The 18,554-nt window shown below is 47.7% G+C and overlaps 2 protein-coding genes across 4 annotated transcripts; both read right to left on the bottom strand.

The window, feature by feature from the left end:
• Nucleotides 1–4,165: 4,165 nt before the first annotated feature.
• Nucleotides 4,166–6,911, bottom strand: AURKAIP1 (aurora kinase A interacting protein 1). Of its 3 annotated transcripts, none has more exons than XM_040533357.1 (4): nt 6,812–6,911; nt 6,195–6,286; nt 5,259–5,707; nt 4,166–4,326 (listed from the first exon to the last, which is right to left on the bottom strand). In XM_040533357.1, exons 2-4 carry the CDS (start codon nt 6,244–6,246, stop codon nt 4,219–4,221), a joined length of 609 nt encoding a protein of 202 aa, XP_040389291.1. In that variant the 5' UTR covers nt 6,247–6,286; nt 6,812–6,911; the 3' UTR covers nt 4,166–4,218. The 3 variants fall into 3 exon arrangements, with proteins under 3 accessions (XP_040389291.1, XP_040389290.1, XP_040389292.1); XM_040533356.1 differs by lacking the exon at nt 6,812–6,911 and adding an exon at nt 6,455–6,745; XM_040533358.1 differs by lacking the exon at nt 6,812–6,911 and adding an exon at nt 6,583–6,744.
• An 897-nt stretch (nt 6,912–7,808) lies between these two features.
• Nucleotides 7,809–18,125, bottom strand: LOC121058302 (C-factor-like). The gene is made up of 6 exons (XM_040533669.1): nt 17,839–18,125; nt 10,681–10,732; nt 10,171–10,358; nt 9,744–9,899; nt 8,779–8,889; nt 7,809–8,564 (listed from the first exon to the last, which is right to left on the bottom strand). Exons 1-6 carry the CDS (start codon nt 17,977–17,979, stop codon nt 8,451–8,453), a joined length of 762 nt encoding a protein of 253 aa, XP_040389603.1. The 5' UTR covers nt 17,980–18,125; the 3' UTR covers nt 7,809–8,450.
• Nucleotides 18,126–18,554: the final 429 nt, after the last annotated feature.

Genomic DNA, 18,554 nt, shown 5'->3' with positions numbered 1-18,554 from the left:
CAGGATTTTAGCCACATTTCCTACAGAAACAAGGCACTTGTAGTTCCACGATCCCGCTGTCTGTTCAACCTCCTCCTTCCTCCTGTTATTTTGAACAGCCAGCCTTGGCTACGTTTGAGAGTAGGGAACAAGTCTCATTGTTTTATAGCTCTTACAAGTTTTGTGGGAATACGCACAGCACAGGGACGACACATTAGTGACCATGCAGTGAGCAAGACTACAAAACTCAGTCTTATTTCAGGGAATTGACACAAGTGCCGTATCAGACAATGTTCTTCAATTCTCTGACTCACAGAACTCCTTGTTTCAGTTTTCCTTTACAGGGAAAGGCAAGCAAGAAGGGACGCCTCCACAGGAAAGCCACCACACTGTTTGCTTAAAGCTAGCTCAGATGCCTACAAGAGCTGCAGTTATTGAATTATTTTATTTTTTTAAATCAGTGGGAATGGTAAAACCTAATCTTCAGAACCATTTCAGTTCTGCAAAACTCAAGGCTGCAGGTTAAGCACAGAGCGCTGTTATTTTTGGAGGGCAACTGACCAGACTCGGCCCAAGTGAACCCAAACCAGGATGTTTTCACAGTCTGAGCAGAAATGCCAACACCAGAACAGCATGAATGGTGAAAAGAAAAGATGTAGTTTTACTTATCCACAGGTGCTGTTTGCAAGATCAGTAAGATTACTTCAGCCAGATTTTCAGCTAGAATAAACACGCATGTTTTATTATCTTTGGAAGACAGGGACTGGGGTTCACACCCACTAAAACAGAGTTGGCTTCGTATTTTGAAAAGGACCAGGTCAGTTACTGAAGCCAAGGTACATACATCAATTTATCCTAGGTAATGTTTTGACAGCATCCCATTTAACACTGGTGTTAGCTCACCAGAGCGAAGACACTGCTTCTGCTCAGCAATAACCGGGCAACCTCGGTCGGTTAGGTAACAGCAGGAGCAAAGTGCTATTCACTCCCTGAAAGGGGTTTTGTATGTCAGATATCCACAAACATCGGGCTAGCAGGTCCCAGCCTGACTAATCAAGCCTGACTGTTTCTCAGCTGTGAAAATTAGTGTAATTCCAATGCACTCAGAAGGCTGAGTATGGCTAGATAAAAATCTCACTGCTCGCTATTCCTAAGTTATGTTGAATTCATTTGCGTGGATGAAAGAGCAGTTATTTTACGTCCAGAAACATCTGAAAATGTCAGGAATTCATACTGATGCAACTGAACAATGCATTTTCCAGAGAAGGCTCCTTAAAATGTATCTAATTCCTACCCTAGTGAGAAACCTCACTATCCAAGTCAAGGAGACAACTAAAATCTAAAGTTTTCCACTGTCCATTATTTGCTCACACTACCTGGATGGAATTTCTGCCACACGTTTGTTGGAAGCCTCCCATCATCATCACATTGCTGGGTTTTGGTTTTGCCCTTTCCAAAAGGGAGGACATTGCTTAAATTTTCAGCGTGATGCTTTGGCTAGGATAAATAAAATTCAGAACTTTCATCCCTGCTGAAATGAGCTGACTTCCTGTTTCAGAGCCAACTCATTCCAGCACAGCCCCGATTGCTGTGATACAACTACCAAACTGGATGTTGTGCTCAGCTAACTGAGCTTGCTGTCTGTACTTAAGTGCATGCAATCCAAGAATTAGGGAGTGTAAGCACGAGGGTAATTGGTTTCATATTCCGATTTCACGGGATCTCTCCAGACCAGTAACTGTCAGGCAGTTTCAAACATAAAATCACCATACCCACTGGATATCTCCACTCTCTGTAACGCGGAGCACAAATTCCTCCAGCAACCTCCTGCTGACTTTCAAACACTTCTTCTCAGAACAGCAGAGTAAAAAGGAGATGAAGGAGCCTTAAAACATTTTGACAATGATAAGTCAAGTCTTTCCTGTTTAAAGCCCTTTTTTTTTTTTTTACTACAGCTACATAGGCACATACATGTATACATTGGTAAGCGTGCAAGTATGCACATATTTTTATGAGCAACTCATAACAAAGCTTTGTGAACAGCATACTGTGCACTACTGCTCCCCCTGCAGAAAAATAGGCACAGCTTCCTCCTATCTGACTCTCCCTGTTCAGTGAAGTGAGAGTTGGAAATTGCATCCTGTGGTCAAGAGAGCTCAAGCAAGCTGATACAACCCTGGTGTATATTATCTGATTAGTTCCACGTACAACAGAGTCTTTGCAGGATCTGCCACGTAAAGAAAATACAAATCCTGAGACGTGCTTTGACATACTTCAGCAAAAGGGAAAACAGCATTTATATGATTAAGGCTGGTAGTAACTTCCATGGGTGGAAGTTATAGACACTTTTCTAAATTACACGGTAGTTCCAGACTTCTCTACATGGTTGTGTAATTATGTCTAATAGATGTAAAAGTAGTGAGTACACTTGGCAGACTACCATTTGGAGGACTGGACTATTACTTAGAGAGACTGCCATTTAATAAACTACTTTACTTAGTGGAGACTTGCAATTCACCACAGAAGCACCCTAATATAATATAATCATCACCATAGTTAACTAGCACCAGAACATCATGCCCCAGCCTTTCTTGACGCACCTCTGAGCAGGGAACGCGTACTGATATTTTAGAAACACCTAGATGCACTCTGCACACCTTACAAACCTGTAAGCCAGAATCAACACTCCATCTTCTTTGCCTGGTGAGTTTTGAAGGTACGTGGCTTCCTCCTCTTCCTTGAAATCCTGACACTAAGCTGAGAGTCCTACTGCTCTTGGTTAAAAGCAACTGCAGCCTATTTAAAGCATGAGGAGGAAGGAACCTCTTTTTAAGCCTTTGATCAAAATCGCCTGCTGTTAACATATAGCTTGGAAAAAAAACGATAAAAATGTGCTAGCCACATGTTTCTACAGGACTCCAGTACAGTTTTCAGAATGCCAGTAGTTTTCTAGCATGATTAATCAATTTTTAAACGTGCATGCCCCTTTTCCTTAAAATACCTACATGAAGATCCAGCTGGCTTCTGCCAGTAATTGCTAAAGGAGTTTCAGAGGCTTTGAATTTACTGCCATCTAGCGACAAGAACAGCAGAAAGCCTCGCTGTATGCTAGGAGCCATCTGTCCTTCCGCAGCGAGATTAAACTTTACCTCATCGCAATAAATTCCATCGAATAGTTTTTCTTCCCTTTCAGTTTAGTCAAGCGTCCCGCTGCTAGCAGATAAAAGGGAATACATTTTCAAGTTAGCTCCTCTGTATGCTGCAGGTTGAAGAGCCCCTGGAATTCATTTTTCCTTCCTTTCTCTCAGAGGCCAGTCCAACCCATCTAACCAGTGCCAGGGAAGAACTCAATCGCACAGAACACAAGCTAACTGTCTCAAAAAAAAAAATATCAAAAGCAGAATCCAACACAGAAGCAAGATATCAAGCCCCCGACAGGGTTTAGAATAAACATCTATATTCTTCCCCAGCTTTCATGACTCTTTTCAGACACGTAAAAACAGCTGATCACAACAGGGTTATCTCAGGTACAAAGCAGTTTTTGTAATTACTCAGTAACGAGCATTCAGCTCTTACTGATAGCAATACCTGGATGTTCTGTGTGACAGGGGCCAGTCATAGAAAAATAATTTTTTTTATTAGGGCCTACAGAACAGGAAAAATATGCCTTTTAAGGATGCTCATGCAATGTCTGTCCAAAACACATGCACACAAAGGTATCGGGTAATTCTTCTGCAGAAATAATTTATGGAATTCTGATCCAACGCCTGTTTCACTTACAAGCATCAGCCCTTCTTCAGTAAACCTACGAAAGAATGCCACTTGAAAATAATTTTTCAAACTGCTGGTGTCCTTTACAGCTACGCTAACAATTAGAAGAGGTCTTTCACTTACTGCCTCTCTCACAACCAATTGGTTTTAACAGCGCATTACTCAGTCTAATCCTAAAGAGCAACTTCAGAAATTCAGCTGCAGGCTAAGACGTCTTTGCTCAGTACAGCTGGCAGCGGCAGCACTGGACTGTACGCAGCGCTGCCAAGTCACCGCACAAGGGTTCACACCATTCTCCTGGGGAGGAAAAGCACACTGCTGTCAGGTTTGCCGTTGGAAAACTGCTCATCAAGACTCAAAGTGACCTCCTACTAATCCTAACGCACTCAGAAAAAGGTTAAAAGAAGCCTGCTTACTTATATATTTTTTTTAATTACAATTACATGTGAAAACTCATTACAAGTGTTTTTATCGCTTTGAGCTTTTCAGAAATATCTTGGGTGTCTGCCATCCTGCTGGAGGATTTTTCAAACCAGCTCTTTTCCAGATGCGCTCCAAGTCTTTCTCAAATTTCACCTAAAACAGAGGAAAAAGAGAGAGAATGGTAACAGCTCAGATGCAGCATTCAAGTAATCAGTCATTGCCCAAGTGTCCCAAGGAGAAGCTATGTGCAAAAATCAAACAAATGCTTTTATCTCGGCAGCTTCTTCCAAACATCAAAATACAGTAAGCCTTCCTGCAAAAAATGCATTTAAAATGCACAAGGATCTTGGTAGCATTCTCTTAAAAATTCTGTGGTAGGAAAACTGAGAAGATGGACACTGAAACTGTAAGAAAATTAAGAGTATTTCTCATCAAAGTGTTTGACACGATTTCCCACAAATGTAAAGAATCCATTAAACCCTTTTAAAGAGGCATCTAAGCAAACTGAAAATTAACAAAGAATCAATTAAACTATATCATAGCAGACCTAACAGACTATTGAAAGGAAGTACTGAAAAATATCTACAACTTGAATGAAGGCCCATGCCTTCCTTCACCCTTTCTATTAGGGGAAGTAAAAGGGATCTGTATAAAAAAAAAAAAGACAATAGGATGGTCTCTCCCTACAGCGTCTTCATAGAAGTGCTTGAGGATGCCAGCAAGACAGGCAGAAAACTGAGATTAAACCAGACTTCCTGATATAATACAACCACATAAATTAATCTTTCACACAGACACAAAAATTCTTCTCCACTAGCCACAAATATTTCTGAGTTACTCACACATCTGTTTACAAGCACAGTAAATAACAATTTTTGAGGACGTACACGTAAAACACAAACCAGCAAATTAGAAAATGCTCCTGGACCAGTAAATACTGAATTAACTTAAGCTAAATTTCTCAGAGCTGCTGCCACTTTTTTATAATTCAATTCCATCTAAAAACATCATCCAATATCTGAACAGAGAGCAGTTTGAGAAGGGTGTGCATTTAAACCAAGATATTTCCTTTAACCCAAGCCTACCTGACGTTTCCTCTTGCGACCTTCCTTTATCCTCCTCCGTACAAACTTCCTTCGCTTTAGCAGCTTTTTGAACTTGTGTCGATTCATTTTCCTTCTGCGGATCTTCAGCACGTTCTTGCACTGAACGTTGCTGCTTGGTGTTCCTTCCCCTTTCTCCACATCAGCTCCCTCAGCAGATGGGGGACAGTCATATTTCTGCAGAGGTTCATAGCCCGCTTCTTCCTGAGCATTAACGAATTCTGCTTTAGGAAGGGAGTATCTAACTGTCAGCCAGCTTTCTAACGGGGTGATGGAAAGTTTTCTGGGGACCAGCATCTCTTCCAGTTCAGGGTCCAGTGCATGCCACCGCTGAGGCTGGGCTCCATTCTTATTAGAGGGCTGCGTGCTATAGTTCACAGACGTCGAATGATAGCAAAGAAAGGAAGACACTGACCTTGGCAAAAGGTGGCCTTTGAGAAGAAAAGAATTTCACTTAGGAGGCAGAATTTTCTAGAAACGTCTTAACAAAAGCTCTGCCCAGCTCTAGAACTACCAGACAATTACAGCCAAAATAACGTAATAAAGGAAGCTACTTACAAACAATCAAATTCCCATCATAAAAGCAAGAAAGCATTTTTTAATTTGACATAACTGTTACATCAGCTAAAATTACATTGTACAATATTTTACTGTGTAGTGTAAGTGCAATTCAGAACGGCTGGGAACTGTTCTCTGTATTAAGCTTTTCTGCTGCTAAGAAGCATCCTCCTAAGCTTAACAGAAGTCAAATTAGAGCTACACGACGCTGACAGAACAGGCACAGAAGTAGTAACACACCACAACCGCGTGACTCAACCAACAGCCTCACCGCTCCTGCCCTGCTTGCTGGAAAAGAACTTTCTGGGAGCCCAATTACCCCAAAAACAAACAAAAAGCTGGGCTGCACGGCCCATTTACCTGCAACTCGGGAAGCCTTCAGTAACCTGGAAGTCAGCTGGGATATTAACATTTTTTTTTCACTTCATTCACTCTGTCAGCCCCAGTAATGACTGTCAAAATAAGAACATTTATTCAATGAAGCGAGCGTGTTACCTTCACACGTTGAAAACTTAACTTTGGAAATTTAATTTTTTGACTAAAATTTTTAATTTTTTAACAACATTTTGAAATTTAACCCCAACCCCCCAGCAGACGAGCTAAGACCCTCTGAGCTTTACCAACGCCTTGCTGGGTTCTGCTGGAGCGGCCCGGCCCACAAGCACTGATGTTGCCGAGTTTCGGTGTTTTTAACCCAGCCCCTACTAATTCAGCTTTCAAAATTAGGCAACTCCAGCCCCGCTTACACCTTTCTGCCCAGCTCAGCACTAAGGCGTCGCTCCCAAAGTACAAAACAGGAGCGCAAAGCAGGCGCCCGCTGCCCTGCGGCTGAGAGGAACGGATCCGCGCCGAGGCGGGACCGCAGCCCCCCGGGCAGCCTGCCTCCCCGCAGCCCCCGGGGCCGGGGCTCGGCTCACAGCGGGCTCCACCGGGCCGTACCCCGGGCCCCGGGCTTGCCCCTGGCCGCCATCACTCACCATCCCCGCCCGCTGCCGCCTCGGAAGTTCCGGGGCCGGCCGCGGCAGCGCCCCCTGATGGCGCCCGCCGGGGAGACGCGAGGGGATCCCCCGCCTACAGCCGCCTGCCCCAGGGAAATGGCGGCTGTGGGGGCTTGGAGGGAAAGCGACGGGGTCCTGGCTGTCCAGGGTGCTCGGCCCGCGGAATAAAGAGCATTTGTAATGGTTCTGAATGAAGGCAGTTGCAAACAAGCACTCTCCTTCCCCTCAGTTGTCCCCTTCCCCTCAGCCGTCCCCTTCTCCCTGTCTCCTGCCCACAGGAGGCACACCAGCTCCTCTTCCGAGGTTTGGTTCAAATTAAAATTAAACAGCAGCCTTCAAACTGAGTTGTTTGTGCTGACTGTACAGTCGCACTCTGAGGGAAATCAGCGGCTCTCAGGTGAGAGGAGAGCATCGTGCTTTGCTCACCTGCCTGGTGACAGCAGCACCTCGCTAGAAATGGGTCAGAGCGTGGGGTAGCTAACAGCTGTTACAGGGAGGCTTTATGTCCCTGTCACCACAGGGATGGGGAGATGAGGCCAGACACCTCTCCCCTACACACCCTGAGATGCATCTGAGGGTGGCTGCTGTCCAGGAATGGCCACGCCTGCCTCTCCCACTTACCTCGCTCTTGTTTGTCTTCTCTGGGCACAAGAACCTGCCATCTTGGCACAGCATGAAAGCACGTAATCAGCTGGCATGAAGGAGCGATGCTGAAGCCAATCCCAGACTTCAAAGAACTTGTTGCTTTTATCCCTACCTCAGCCAGAACACAGAGATCTTTTCACCAGCTGCTTTCAGTATTTCAGACCAGAATGAGGGGCTGCCTCAGTCTCAGGTGTGCTCCCCCACATTAAACCCATCTAGCCTGAAGGAGACAGCAATGGTTAGACTTTCTGCCTGAAAGTACAGATCTCTGGTCAGGGAAGAGAGACCTACATGCAGAGGAATTAACTGAAGTAGCTCAGTAAACAGGTAATCTGTTCAAACAAGACTTTATTGAAGACACTTCAGAAGTTTATATACAAAACCACATTCCCACCCCAATATCAGGATGTTAGTCACGCACTGGGAACAAAGCAAGTGCCTGGTGCAATCAGCCTGGAGACGCTTGGAAGCTGCTAAGGAGCTTACAGAGGTACCAAATTCACGTACTTTGGGACTGGGCAATTTCAGCCTTGGCTCATTTAGGACTGGATGAAACTGGAGGACCTTTCCCAGAGACATGCCTCCAGCAAATTGAACGTACTGGAATCTGACAGCCTGTGCTGTCAGGTCAGGCCTGTGAGCAGATCATTGACTTCCACAGAGAAAGAGGCTCGCTATGGTTCTGGAAGCAAAGAGGAACCAACGCCTGGATTTAACTTGCAGTTTTTAATCTATATTAGGTGGTTCCAGGAGAGACCCATCGCTAAGAACACAGTAGTATTTGCAGGAAGCATTAAAACAGAGCAGTAGCAATACCAAGAAAGAGACAAGCCTTTCCAAATACACCGAGAGAGAGGATGGATATCAGACTGGATGTTTCAACTAGCACATAAGAAAACCCTGGAGACAGAGACATTAGTGGCATAAGTTGAGTAGTGACTGACATGCTGTTTCTGTAGTATACTGTGCACATCTACCATGGTAGAGTTTCCCCTTGCCAGTCCAGGAAGGAGCCATTATCTTTTTCACCAAGACGGTCCAGAACGGAGAGAATACTTGGGATAGTCTCTTGCACCTGCAAGGGAGCCTGGAAAGCAAATCATAGTTGAATTATTAATGGGAATACAATCAGAATACAATCACATGCATCTAAGAGTTACTAGGATCAAATCAGATGTATTTCACGTTGCATAGTGCGCCTCTGCAACACATGGAAGTGTATACTGTACTGCAGGTTGTTGGTCAGGGTTTGGGACAACAAGGGAATCATACTTTCATGTTTTCAGAGAGATGTCACTAACCATATTTCCGCCCATGTCTGTCTGAACCCAGCCTGGATGCAAAGAGATACAGAGAATTCCATCCGATTTCAAGTCTGCAGCAAGACACCTGGTGATCATGTTCAGTGCGGTCTAGAAGAGTGGAAACCATATATTAGCATGCTAGTTTTTACAAACCTTCAGTAAGACCTTAAGCCAAGCTAAGCACCTCCCTTCCACCAAGATATCTCCTGAAAAATTGAGTGGCAGTCATGGTAACTTATCCAGACTTAGTGGGGCCTTCATTCTCAGAAACATCTATAAGAGAAGCATTGTGAAAGCTCTGTCATCGTAAGCTTACTGCCCAAAGATGAATCTAAGTCATGGTGGAAGATAAAGTAACATTTGAAAGTCCTAAGGAGGTGTGGAAAAATAATCTTGACATAAGGACTCTGTTTTTCTGCAACAATCAGAACACAAACATTCAGTTTTTTACTTCTGATCAGGGAAAACAAGCACGTTAACAGCTTATGAGTAGGTGGTGTAGGAGAAACTGTATGTTTGATCTTGACAATTCATACAAACTCAGTCTCTGGATGTGACAAAACTAAAAACTCCGCCCCTCACTAAATGTACAGGTCAGCACACCTTTTGTTTTTGTTTTTCCATGTCTTCTACCTTGCTTTGGATGGAGAGGTGCACAGATAATAGGACACACATTTGATGGCATAGTTCTTCCCTGAATACCAAGTCCCTCTGAAATGAATCTGTATCAGTGCAGCGATAGAGCATGTGTGTAAGCTTGTTCTTAAGAAGCTGGCATGCTTGCTCCAGATGTACCGTTTTCACAAGCCCCACTTCCACCCACATTAAGAACAAGAACAGCTCCTGTGTCAGCCTACCCAGGAAGTGCTGCACACCTCACATCATCATCTTAAGCACAGGGTGGCCCTTAACTCACAAACCTGCTCTCACCCAGTGATCACAGTCCAGGGAATCACACAAACCTTTGCTATCCTGTAGGGGTAGACCTTGAGAAACATCTCATTTGCCTGGACGAGTTGCATGGAGGCAGCAAGAGAGGACATATTAATAATAGCAGCTCTGTGGCAGCCCATTCCTGTGCCAAGCTGGGCTGCCTTCCTCAGAAGGGGTAGAAAAGCCTGTGAAAAAAAGTAGTTGTTTTAATTTGGTCATCGTGCTCTTGGCCTGTTCAAGGCAAGCTGGACTCTCGAGTTCTACTCTGTGAAGAACTGCAGTACAACTCTATGCCACCAGCATAGTGGTTTTAAATAAAGAGAAAGATCCTGGATAGACGGTCATTGCTGCTCTCTAGGGGTGCAGTTCTGAGGTGACAAATGGGTTACATGTCCAGCTCACTAGTGGCAGAGCCTCTGCAGTACCACAGATGAAGCATTTCTCTCCATTTCTTACCTTAGTGACCATCAGCTGGGCAACTGTATTGGTTTCATAAATGGTGAGCATTGTCTCTGCTGTGACTTCTTCCAAGGAAGCAAGCACGTTAATGCCAGCATTGTTAATGAGGCAGTTCAGACCTTTGTCTCCCACAATTTCTTCCACTTCTTTGACTACTTTCTTGATGCTGTTTTCACAGACCACATCTGCACAGAGGAGCCAAGAACAGCCACAGTGAACAGTGGGTAGTGGTTCAAACGCTGTCTAGCACAGTACAGCACATGCTAAACCAAAGTTAAGACACCAGTCTGAATGGTGACATCCAGGCAGCACACAGAGATGGAGACTATACACAGAAGATTTACACAGATTATGTTTCCCCAGTGTTTTCTTAAGATGAAGGTGAAGTTACAGATCTTTTCAGCTGCTGGAGGTCATGCACAGCTACAGATCATGCAGGAGAGTGGTGGTTTAAGATGCGCTCACCTGACCTGGTTGAACATACTTCTATTTAAGCCCTTTACTCACCCAGTTGGAGGAGCCTGATGTTGCTGTATTGCTTGCTAAGCTGCTGGAGCTCCTAGGAAGAAGAAAGCATTTGCATTAGCTTCTCTGTATATATGTCCACGGCTATTACATAAAACAGTTTGAGTTCTGCACCTCCAGAATTGTAACTGCCATTTACTTTCATAACTGGACTGAAGGCAGTGGCACTACTTTGCTTTCCATCCTGCTGAGCAGCTTTCCTGAGAGCAAGATCAACTGCTTCAAGAACCTGGACTCTTCACCTGCTTAGTCAAGATGCCAGCACACTAGACTACGTTAAGTTTTCAGTGTGTCTCAAATGCACCTCATCAAGAGGGTACATTTGCAGTCTAACCAAAGGTCTTCAATCAAGTGGTTACCACTGCCAGTTCCACAGTAGATCCAGTGCTCAGGCCGCGTGCCAAGCCAGTAATTCCCCACTTCTGCTAAGAAGAGCGTAATTCTCCTGAAGTTCAGCTGGTGCTAGGCATCACTTCAGGGCAGCAGGAATTATTTAAGAAAAGCCATTTGGCACCACTGTTTGCAGGAAGAGTTTTCTAGCAATTTTCCCATTGAAATTCTGTTTCCCAGCACTCTCATTAGCTTCAGTTCTCGTGACTGAAGGTAAAATACAAAAGAAATTGGTTATGCACACAGCAACTGCCCAGGAGAACTACGCTATTCTGCTAGATATTAATAATACAGTCATCTGCCTACTGCCTCTCAGTAGCAGAGCAAGCAATAGAGGAATGATTAGTGTTCCTGGAGAAAATTGGTACTATACTGGTGTTGCTTCTGGACAAGGCATGTGCAAACTGGATTTTATAGGCCAGGCTGGAATACTTAGGTTTCTGTGCCATATAGCCAAGTGGGAAGCATGGCCAGATGTAACAGATGGATTCCATACTCCCAGCCTTGTTTAGGAGACTGAGCAGCCATGGCCAAACGTTCCAGCTCGAGCAAATCCACTTCTTTAGGAGCCCTTCTGGAATAGAGGTCAGGAGGGCCAGTTTTCAAAGAGCACTTCTTTGCCACTTGGAGATGCTTAGGGACTCCATGTCCTCTGGTCATGTTACAATGCATCACATCTTTTATCTCGGCTTCGTGCTCTGCAAGATTCCCCCCAGGCTTGTTTAGAAAACTTGTTCTCCCTCCGCGGCCAGTCTACAGCTGCAGTTAGGGGAGGGGGAAGGAAGAGGAACAAGTCAGAAGCACAAAACCAGAAGACATTCCTATCCTTGCATCTTCAGGGGGCACATTTCCACAGCTGAGATGCCCAGGACACACTATCTGGTTTATTGATAGGCATGTGACAGTTATGCCACACCAAGGTCTGCAATAATTACGTGGCTTTGGACTGTCTACTGGACTTCAGTTTGACAGTATCAATTAATGATAAACTCCAGAAGTGTTCTGGCTTCCAGGAATCGTTCATTTATTTGTAGCTGGTTTGCTTCACTGTCAAACGGAAACAGGCTACTAACTGCGAGGCAGAGGGTAAACTTCCTTCGCTAAAAGGCCCCAGAAGATGTTTTGTATGGTGACAGCAACTGAGAGGCTTCTGCAATGAGTAAACTGTCTTCACTTAAGAGCTCCAAACACTGCAGCGTTATGAATTCTCCAGAGCATAAACACTGTAATTGTTGTATGCAAAGCAGGCTTAAAATGCAATAGCTTTTCCATTTAGTTAATTACTTCGTTAACTACCGACTCCCACTTCAGCAGTTTAAGTTTCGCAGAAGCAGCTTCCTGGCACAAAGCTAACTCAGACGCTCTGGTCTTCAAGAAGTACAGAGTGCTACTTCACCTGATGTGAACATGAGCTGAGAAATCCAGTTAGGAAGCCTAAAACTCACAGGAAAGCCTCTTCTTTTCCCTGCTGTGCCTAGAAGGAAGGTGCAGGGAGGAGGACAAACTCACGCCAGCCCCAATCAGTTATGGCCATTTCAAGCCACCAGCCACGCGTGCTGCTTCTCCTCTTCCCCCACCCCGAGGAGTTTTGATTTACGAGATCAAAAAACTCCTGTGTCCAGAGCACTCTGAAAATACTTCGGCAGTGCATGCAGGTACCAGTTATTGACTTCCCACTGAGGATATAAGCTTTCATGAAGCTCACTGTGGTCATCTATCAAATGCCTCGTTCTCCCCCCCATTAAAAACAAACAAGCAAAGAAAAACCCATCAAAGGTGTCTGCAAGAGTTGCAGACACGCAGGTTAAGCCCCGGGGAAGGCAGGGTCTCAGAGCACAGCCTCACAGAGCCATGCAACCCGTAAGGGCAATGCCCTTCGGTGCTGCTGTCTCACGTGCACCTTGTATTTAATGTCGGGTTATGCAATTGTGTTTAAAGCCAGCAGGTACAGCCATCACATCCCAGGTGAAGTCTCTTTTAGTTACCGTGCTGTGAAAGCTGATTTCAAACCAACAAACTGACAAACAAAGCACTCGACACCACCCCCAGTCCCGCGTGCAGCGTGGTAGCTCTAGCAGCGTTCGGTACCTGAATAGTTACCCATGAGAATCAACTCTTAGGGATTCCAAGAAAAATTCAAACCGTGATTAACATCTGTTGTTTCCTGCTTGCTGATTTTAATTACGATTAACAAAAAGAGTCAGCCCACTCCAATTTAAACAAGGTCCTCTGGCACTCCAGGCTCCAGATACAGATTCATCGGTATACAGACTGCTAGATTTCAATCAGGATGTTTTGTCGTCTTTGTCATTTAGCAGGATTTACTTTGCCTCCTTTATGAAAGCATTGTTTACTTCAGTTACAACTCTTGGAAAGAGCCCGGCCACGCTAGAGCAGTTGGGAGCAGTGAAGCCAGGTGCGGGCAGCTTTGTCAGGCAGAGGGTGCTCAGGTATCCTGTCACACTGTGCTGCTTGCACTCCGGACAGAGCCAAAGAGGATCATATTTGCCCCGTCTCTGTGAGCCAGGCTATCCAGTATCATGGTGTGCAGCCAGCTCCCTGCCTGATTATGGAAGAATTCACACCAAGCTGCTGCAGACTGCCCCGAATACACGGTAAGGCTGTAGGAAGAAGCGCAAACCGCTGCCATAAGCCAAAATTAGAACGGCTTTAAGAACACCCCCTTTGCCTGATATAGCAGATCTGTCTTGCTCCAGAGATTGCTCAGCTGCTCTTCCCAATAGCAGACCACATGGCTAAAACATGCAGCAAAGAAAAAAAAAAAAAAAAAAACTGACCGAGACGGTGTGCAGAAGCTCTTCAGCGAGCTCTGTGTCTGACAAGGGAACAGCCGCGGCACTGGCAGTAACACCACCTCCTGCTTCAGAGGAAGGGAAGCAGCACATTAAGCCCTGGCCGTTCTCCAGGGCCCGGCAGAGGACTCTGGAGCGGCGAGGAACTGAGCGCGTCCTTGTTCACCCGGGAGCACGCTTGGGCTGCGGGAGGGCAGGAGGAACAAGAGGTGCTCCTGTCCCGAGGTCCCATGCTCAGACACAGCCCCGCTGAGGGCAGGAAGCACCATAAGGAGTCACACCATGGGACGCAGATCCCTTCAGCTACCTCGCTTCCCCCAAAAAGCAATTTATTCCTTCCATGCCTCACCAGGGCAGAGGGGGACAACAGGGGTCACACCATCATTAGGTGTCTCGGGCTTTGGGTCAGAGCTTTCTGACTTTTAGGGGGAAGCAAGATGGAAGAAAGAGCGAGAAAAAAAAGTGGGAGAATTACAGATAGGTCCATGATCCTATATGGGCTGCTTAATAATAACTGTGCCGTGTTTTTGTCCAGCTGGAGCGCAAAGACAGGACACGGGGATTATTTTGCAAGAGATTTCTAGCTGCTTCCACTCTCAGTGCTGGAACAGCCCAAGTAAAAGCAGATCAGAATCAAAGTTGGGCTGAAGGAGGCTAGTACGGGACTTTTCAGGGAGGGGCGGTGGTTATCTAGATGCGCCTGCAGGCCTGCTGCACGTTATCGTGTGATCTAAAGCCCATTTGTTAGGCAAATGTTCTGTGGAGGCCACCTAGGAGTTATTCAGCACAAGAGCTCGAGTTATTACAGCTCCTGCCAGCAGACTCACATGCAAAAGTCTGCAGCTGTTGAGTATTATCCCAGGGTTAGCAAGTTACGGGAGGCACGGTGCTTGCTGTAGTAAGCGGAGGAAAGCAAAGTCAGACTCTTCTCCAGCATCTCTCTTTCTAAAGTCAGGTCCCTGGGGGCTCCCGTCTGCTTGGAGCAGTCGGCTGGATAACAGCACACGCGCTGCTCCGAGGCTCTCCGGGCAGCTCTCAGCTACTGGGGGTTTGCTGCTGACTTGTGTCCCTAGGATGTGCACTGAATTTGCCAGTAATTAAGCGTGCTTAATCACTTTTCCTCTAAAAGCTGGACGATTGTTTTTAAAAGGCTTATTTAAGCTTTTTCCATCCCTTCCCTCCGTCCCCCTCCCTGCATTCTGCAAGAGGAAAACCCTATTTTACCAAACCAGAGGAGAGCAGAATTGAAGAGAACTGCCCGAAGTTGCTCTTCTCCAAGTTCATCCTCCGGTCCAGGATAGGAAGTGGTGCACATATTAAGCAGGATTTTTCACATGGCCACTTAGCCCATGGTGAAGTGGGAAGAAACAAAATTTGACAGCCTGAATCACCGTCGAAAGGAAGAGCAGGCACTGGCAGCTCAGGTGTGCAGAGAAAGAACAAGTCACCCAGCTTCACAGCCCCGTCTGCACGGGCAGCAAACAGGTCAGGAAGGGGCAAAGCCCATTGCACGTGCACCGAGACAGGACGGCAGCGCCCGTGCCCGGAGTGCAGAAGCCCGGCTTGTCAGGATTGGAGTGGAGAGCCAGTGAAGGCAAAAAGCTTTGTCTGGAAAAAATAATTTTAAAAAGTCACTGAACCTTTACCTTTTCTTATTATACCACACTCAAGCAACATTGCCAAATTGGATCCAGGCTTTGAGATGGTCAGCGGTGCCTGGTGCTAAGACTCCCACTGCAGAGGCTGCAGCACCTCCGTGCTCGCCCCGGGTTAGAGGGACTAATGGCATGGTGGGGGCACACCTCCGACGGTCAGCAAGTTTTGTGCCAGCTTTATGCGCTGCAGATGAGACAGATAATGCCACTGAGCCTACAATACCTTCAGTAAAGATTTCCCTTCCTTGTGGAGCTTCCAAACCCATCTGTTAGAAATATGCTTTCAGCTGGCTGCAGAGGTTTCTATTGATGTACTGCCAAAGCACAGCACATGGCCTAGAGGTCCTTACAGAGAACAAAAACCCACCCCGAGCCCCCAAGGACAACCCTTGCTCCAAAAAAACAAAACAACCAAAAAAGCTTACGATGCACCCGTGTGGCCTGCAGGATCACCACTCGGGGTTACTGGAATGTGGCCCCGGGCCAGCTTCCTGCCTCCGTCAGACGGGGCGGCCAGCAGACTTTCCAGGTTTCTCCCGCTGCAAGCAAGAAGTCACCCAGACCCTTCCCAGGCACTCCGAGCTATTTGAGAACTATTTCGTCCTCCTGCGCAGGTTTAGCAGCCTTTCTGCTCACGGTTTTTAAGTACTGGCAATGCCAAAAAATAAAAAAGCATCGTAGAAACTTGCATTAAGATATCATCTGTGTAACGCTTCCTAGGAAGCTCTTCCTCTTGAAGGAGCCGTTTAGGTTTTCCACCTAATTGATGCAAGACCACTCTAAGGAGAAGTCAGTGCTGGACACGAGGGGCAATAAGGGAACGAGATCCTCCCCCAGCACCAGCTAGAGCAGCTTTAGAACAAACACCCGAGGGAGATTTCTATCTCCCAGCAGGTCATACGTCTCTGCTAGCTTCCCATACCGCAACTGCACCTCGCCGTTGTGCAATCACCAATAGGAAATACAGCTGGGACAAACGCCAGCCCTTGTAAAAGGAGATAAAAGCAAACAGCGTGAGCGAGTACTAGTTCGGGAGCTCGTGTAGTGGAAAGGCAGCCTGCGCGCCGCATTTCAGTCCCCGGACCGTTTCAGGGCAGTTCGATTCAGGAATGCCCTAACTGCCTTTGTGCTGTGTGGGTTGTTCTGGCAGCAAGGAACAAGACTAAGACCTTCTCTTTCAGTTTTGTACGTACCCGTAGAGCAGCACGATGCTGCTGGGGAGCCGAATGGTCAGCCTGCGGGCCTTACCTGCCCAGCCCTGTGCTAGCAGCCTTGAACAGGAGCCCCTGCACCAGCTGCTGAAGTTTTTGGGTAGCAAAGCAATAAAAGTTGCGATGTGGTGCTCAGTGCTGGCATCACAGTTTGCACTAATAAAAATCCACCGTAAGGCTGGGGAACTTGCCTCTCCTAGGGCAGCCTTGTACCCTGCAGAAGCAGGGCTTTTGGTATTGATTCTGCCAAGTTCTCGCAGCAATGCAGAGGGGGCTGAGAGGGGCAGAGCTGACAGCTCGGATCCTTGCAGCTCTGGAGCACCTGAGTGCTCCCAGGAAAGGCAGATGCCGATACCTGCGTGCGTGCAGCGCTGCCCCAGCAGCGTTCTGCCTGACCGGGGAGAGTCAAGATCAGGCTGGAGACGCAACAGAGGGAGCAGGCACAAAACCCTCGTTATCAGCTTGTCCCCGAAGGTTTGGGGAGTGCTTTTTATTTGTTTGACATTCGCGTGTAACAGTCTAGGAACAGGGGAGAGGAGGAGGAGGAGGAGTCCCGACACACTGCTGCCGTGCTGTAGCAAGAGGAGCGCTGGCTGAAGGGACTGCGAGAGAATTCGCCAGCAGCACGTAACACAATTTAATCCATCTCGAGCAGGAGGCGCTGGTCCCTACCTGGCCAGGAAGGGCACTGCCAAGAAGAGCGCTTTAAGCCATCGCTTGCTTGGGCTTTCTCGGTTGCTGCGAGTCCAGCAGAGAAAGGGGAAGGACAGCCAGGACGCAGGCACAGCGGGCAGAAGAGGCAAGGAGAGCCGCGGCAATTTGCTGGGCTCCTGGGGGCTGCTGGAGAGCCCAGGACACGCTTCCCTCCAGATGCGAGCCCAGCACGGGGCGAGATACGGCAGTAACTCCCGGGGGGGGGCGGGTCCCAGCTCCCTTCTGCTCCCCTCGGGAGCTCTCGCAAGGCTCCGCAACCCCAACCCCAGCCCCTTTCCCCCGGAGGCTTTCACAGCCCCGGCTCCGGGCTGGGGTCCGCGCTGCCCGGGGGACCCCCGTCCTCCCCCTGCCCCTTACCTGCGCCTTCTCGGGGTAGCGGCACGTCGCGAAAACCAGCTCGGGGCAGGGGCTGGAGGCTGCGAGCCCCCGCACCAGCCCCAGCCCGATGCCCCGGCTGCAGCCGGTGATGAGCACGGAGCGGCAGCGGGGCTGGGCCATGCTGGCACGGCTCGGCAGGGCTCGGCACGGCTTTTAACGCGTCCCGGCGCGGCTCTCTCCGGTCCCACCGCGGCCCCACGCGGTTCTTAACCTGCGCGGCGCGGAGCCGGCACCGCCGCCCCGATCCCGCCCCCGCCGCCCCGCCCGGCCCGGCCCGGCCCGGCCCAGCTCGGCTCGGCTCGGCTCGGCTCGGCGCCTCCTCCCTCCCCGCAGCCCCCAGGGGAGGCGGCTTGGCCGGGTGCTGCTGCCCCGGGCTCTCGTTATTTCCTTCGTCGGAGGCTCGGTGAGCTTTTAAAGGGTCGGGTTAGTTCCGATGTGCGGCAGGGACGTCTCCTCGCCGTACACTCGTGAAAGTACAGCACGAAGCTTGGGTAATTTGTTCGGATTCCGTGGAAAAGCCCCCCAGAGACACTGAGCCAGCCCGATTTCCATAACGAGGGGAAAGAACCGCAGTAGCTGCAAATAATGTACAGGATCCGCATACCTGAAAACAGCTATTGCTGCTGGGGAGCTCAAAAGAAAGCAAAAATCACATCGCATTACAAGGCTGAGACGAAGACTACAAGATACTTGCA

This window comes from Cygnus olor, chromosome 21 (genome assembly GCF_009769625.2).
Source record: "Cygnus olor isolate bCygOlo1 chromosome 21, bCygOlo1.pri.v2, whole genome shotgun sequence".
NCBI lineage: Eukaryota > Metazoa > Chordata > Aves > Anseriformes > Anatidae > Cygnus > Cygnus olor.
The sequence above is the reverse complement of the archived record's forward strand: the minus strand, read 5'-3'. Positions and strand labels throughout refer to the sequence as shown.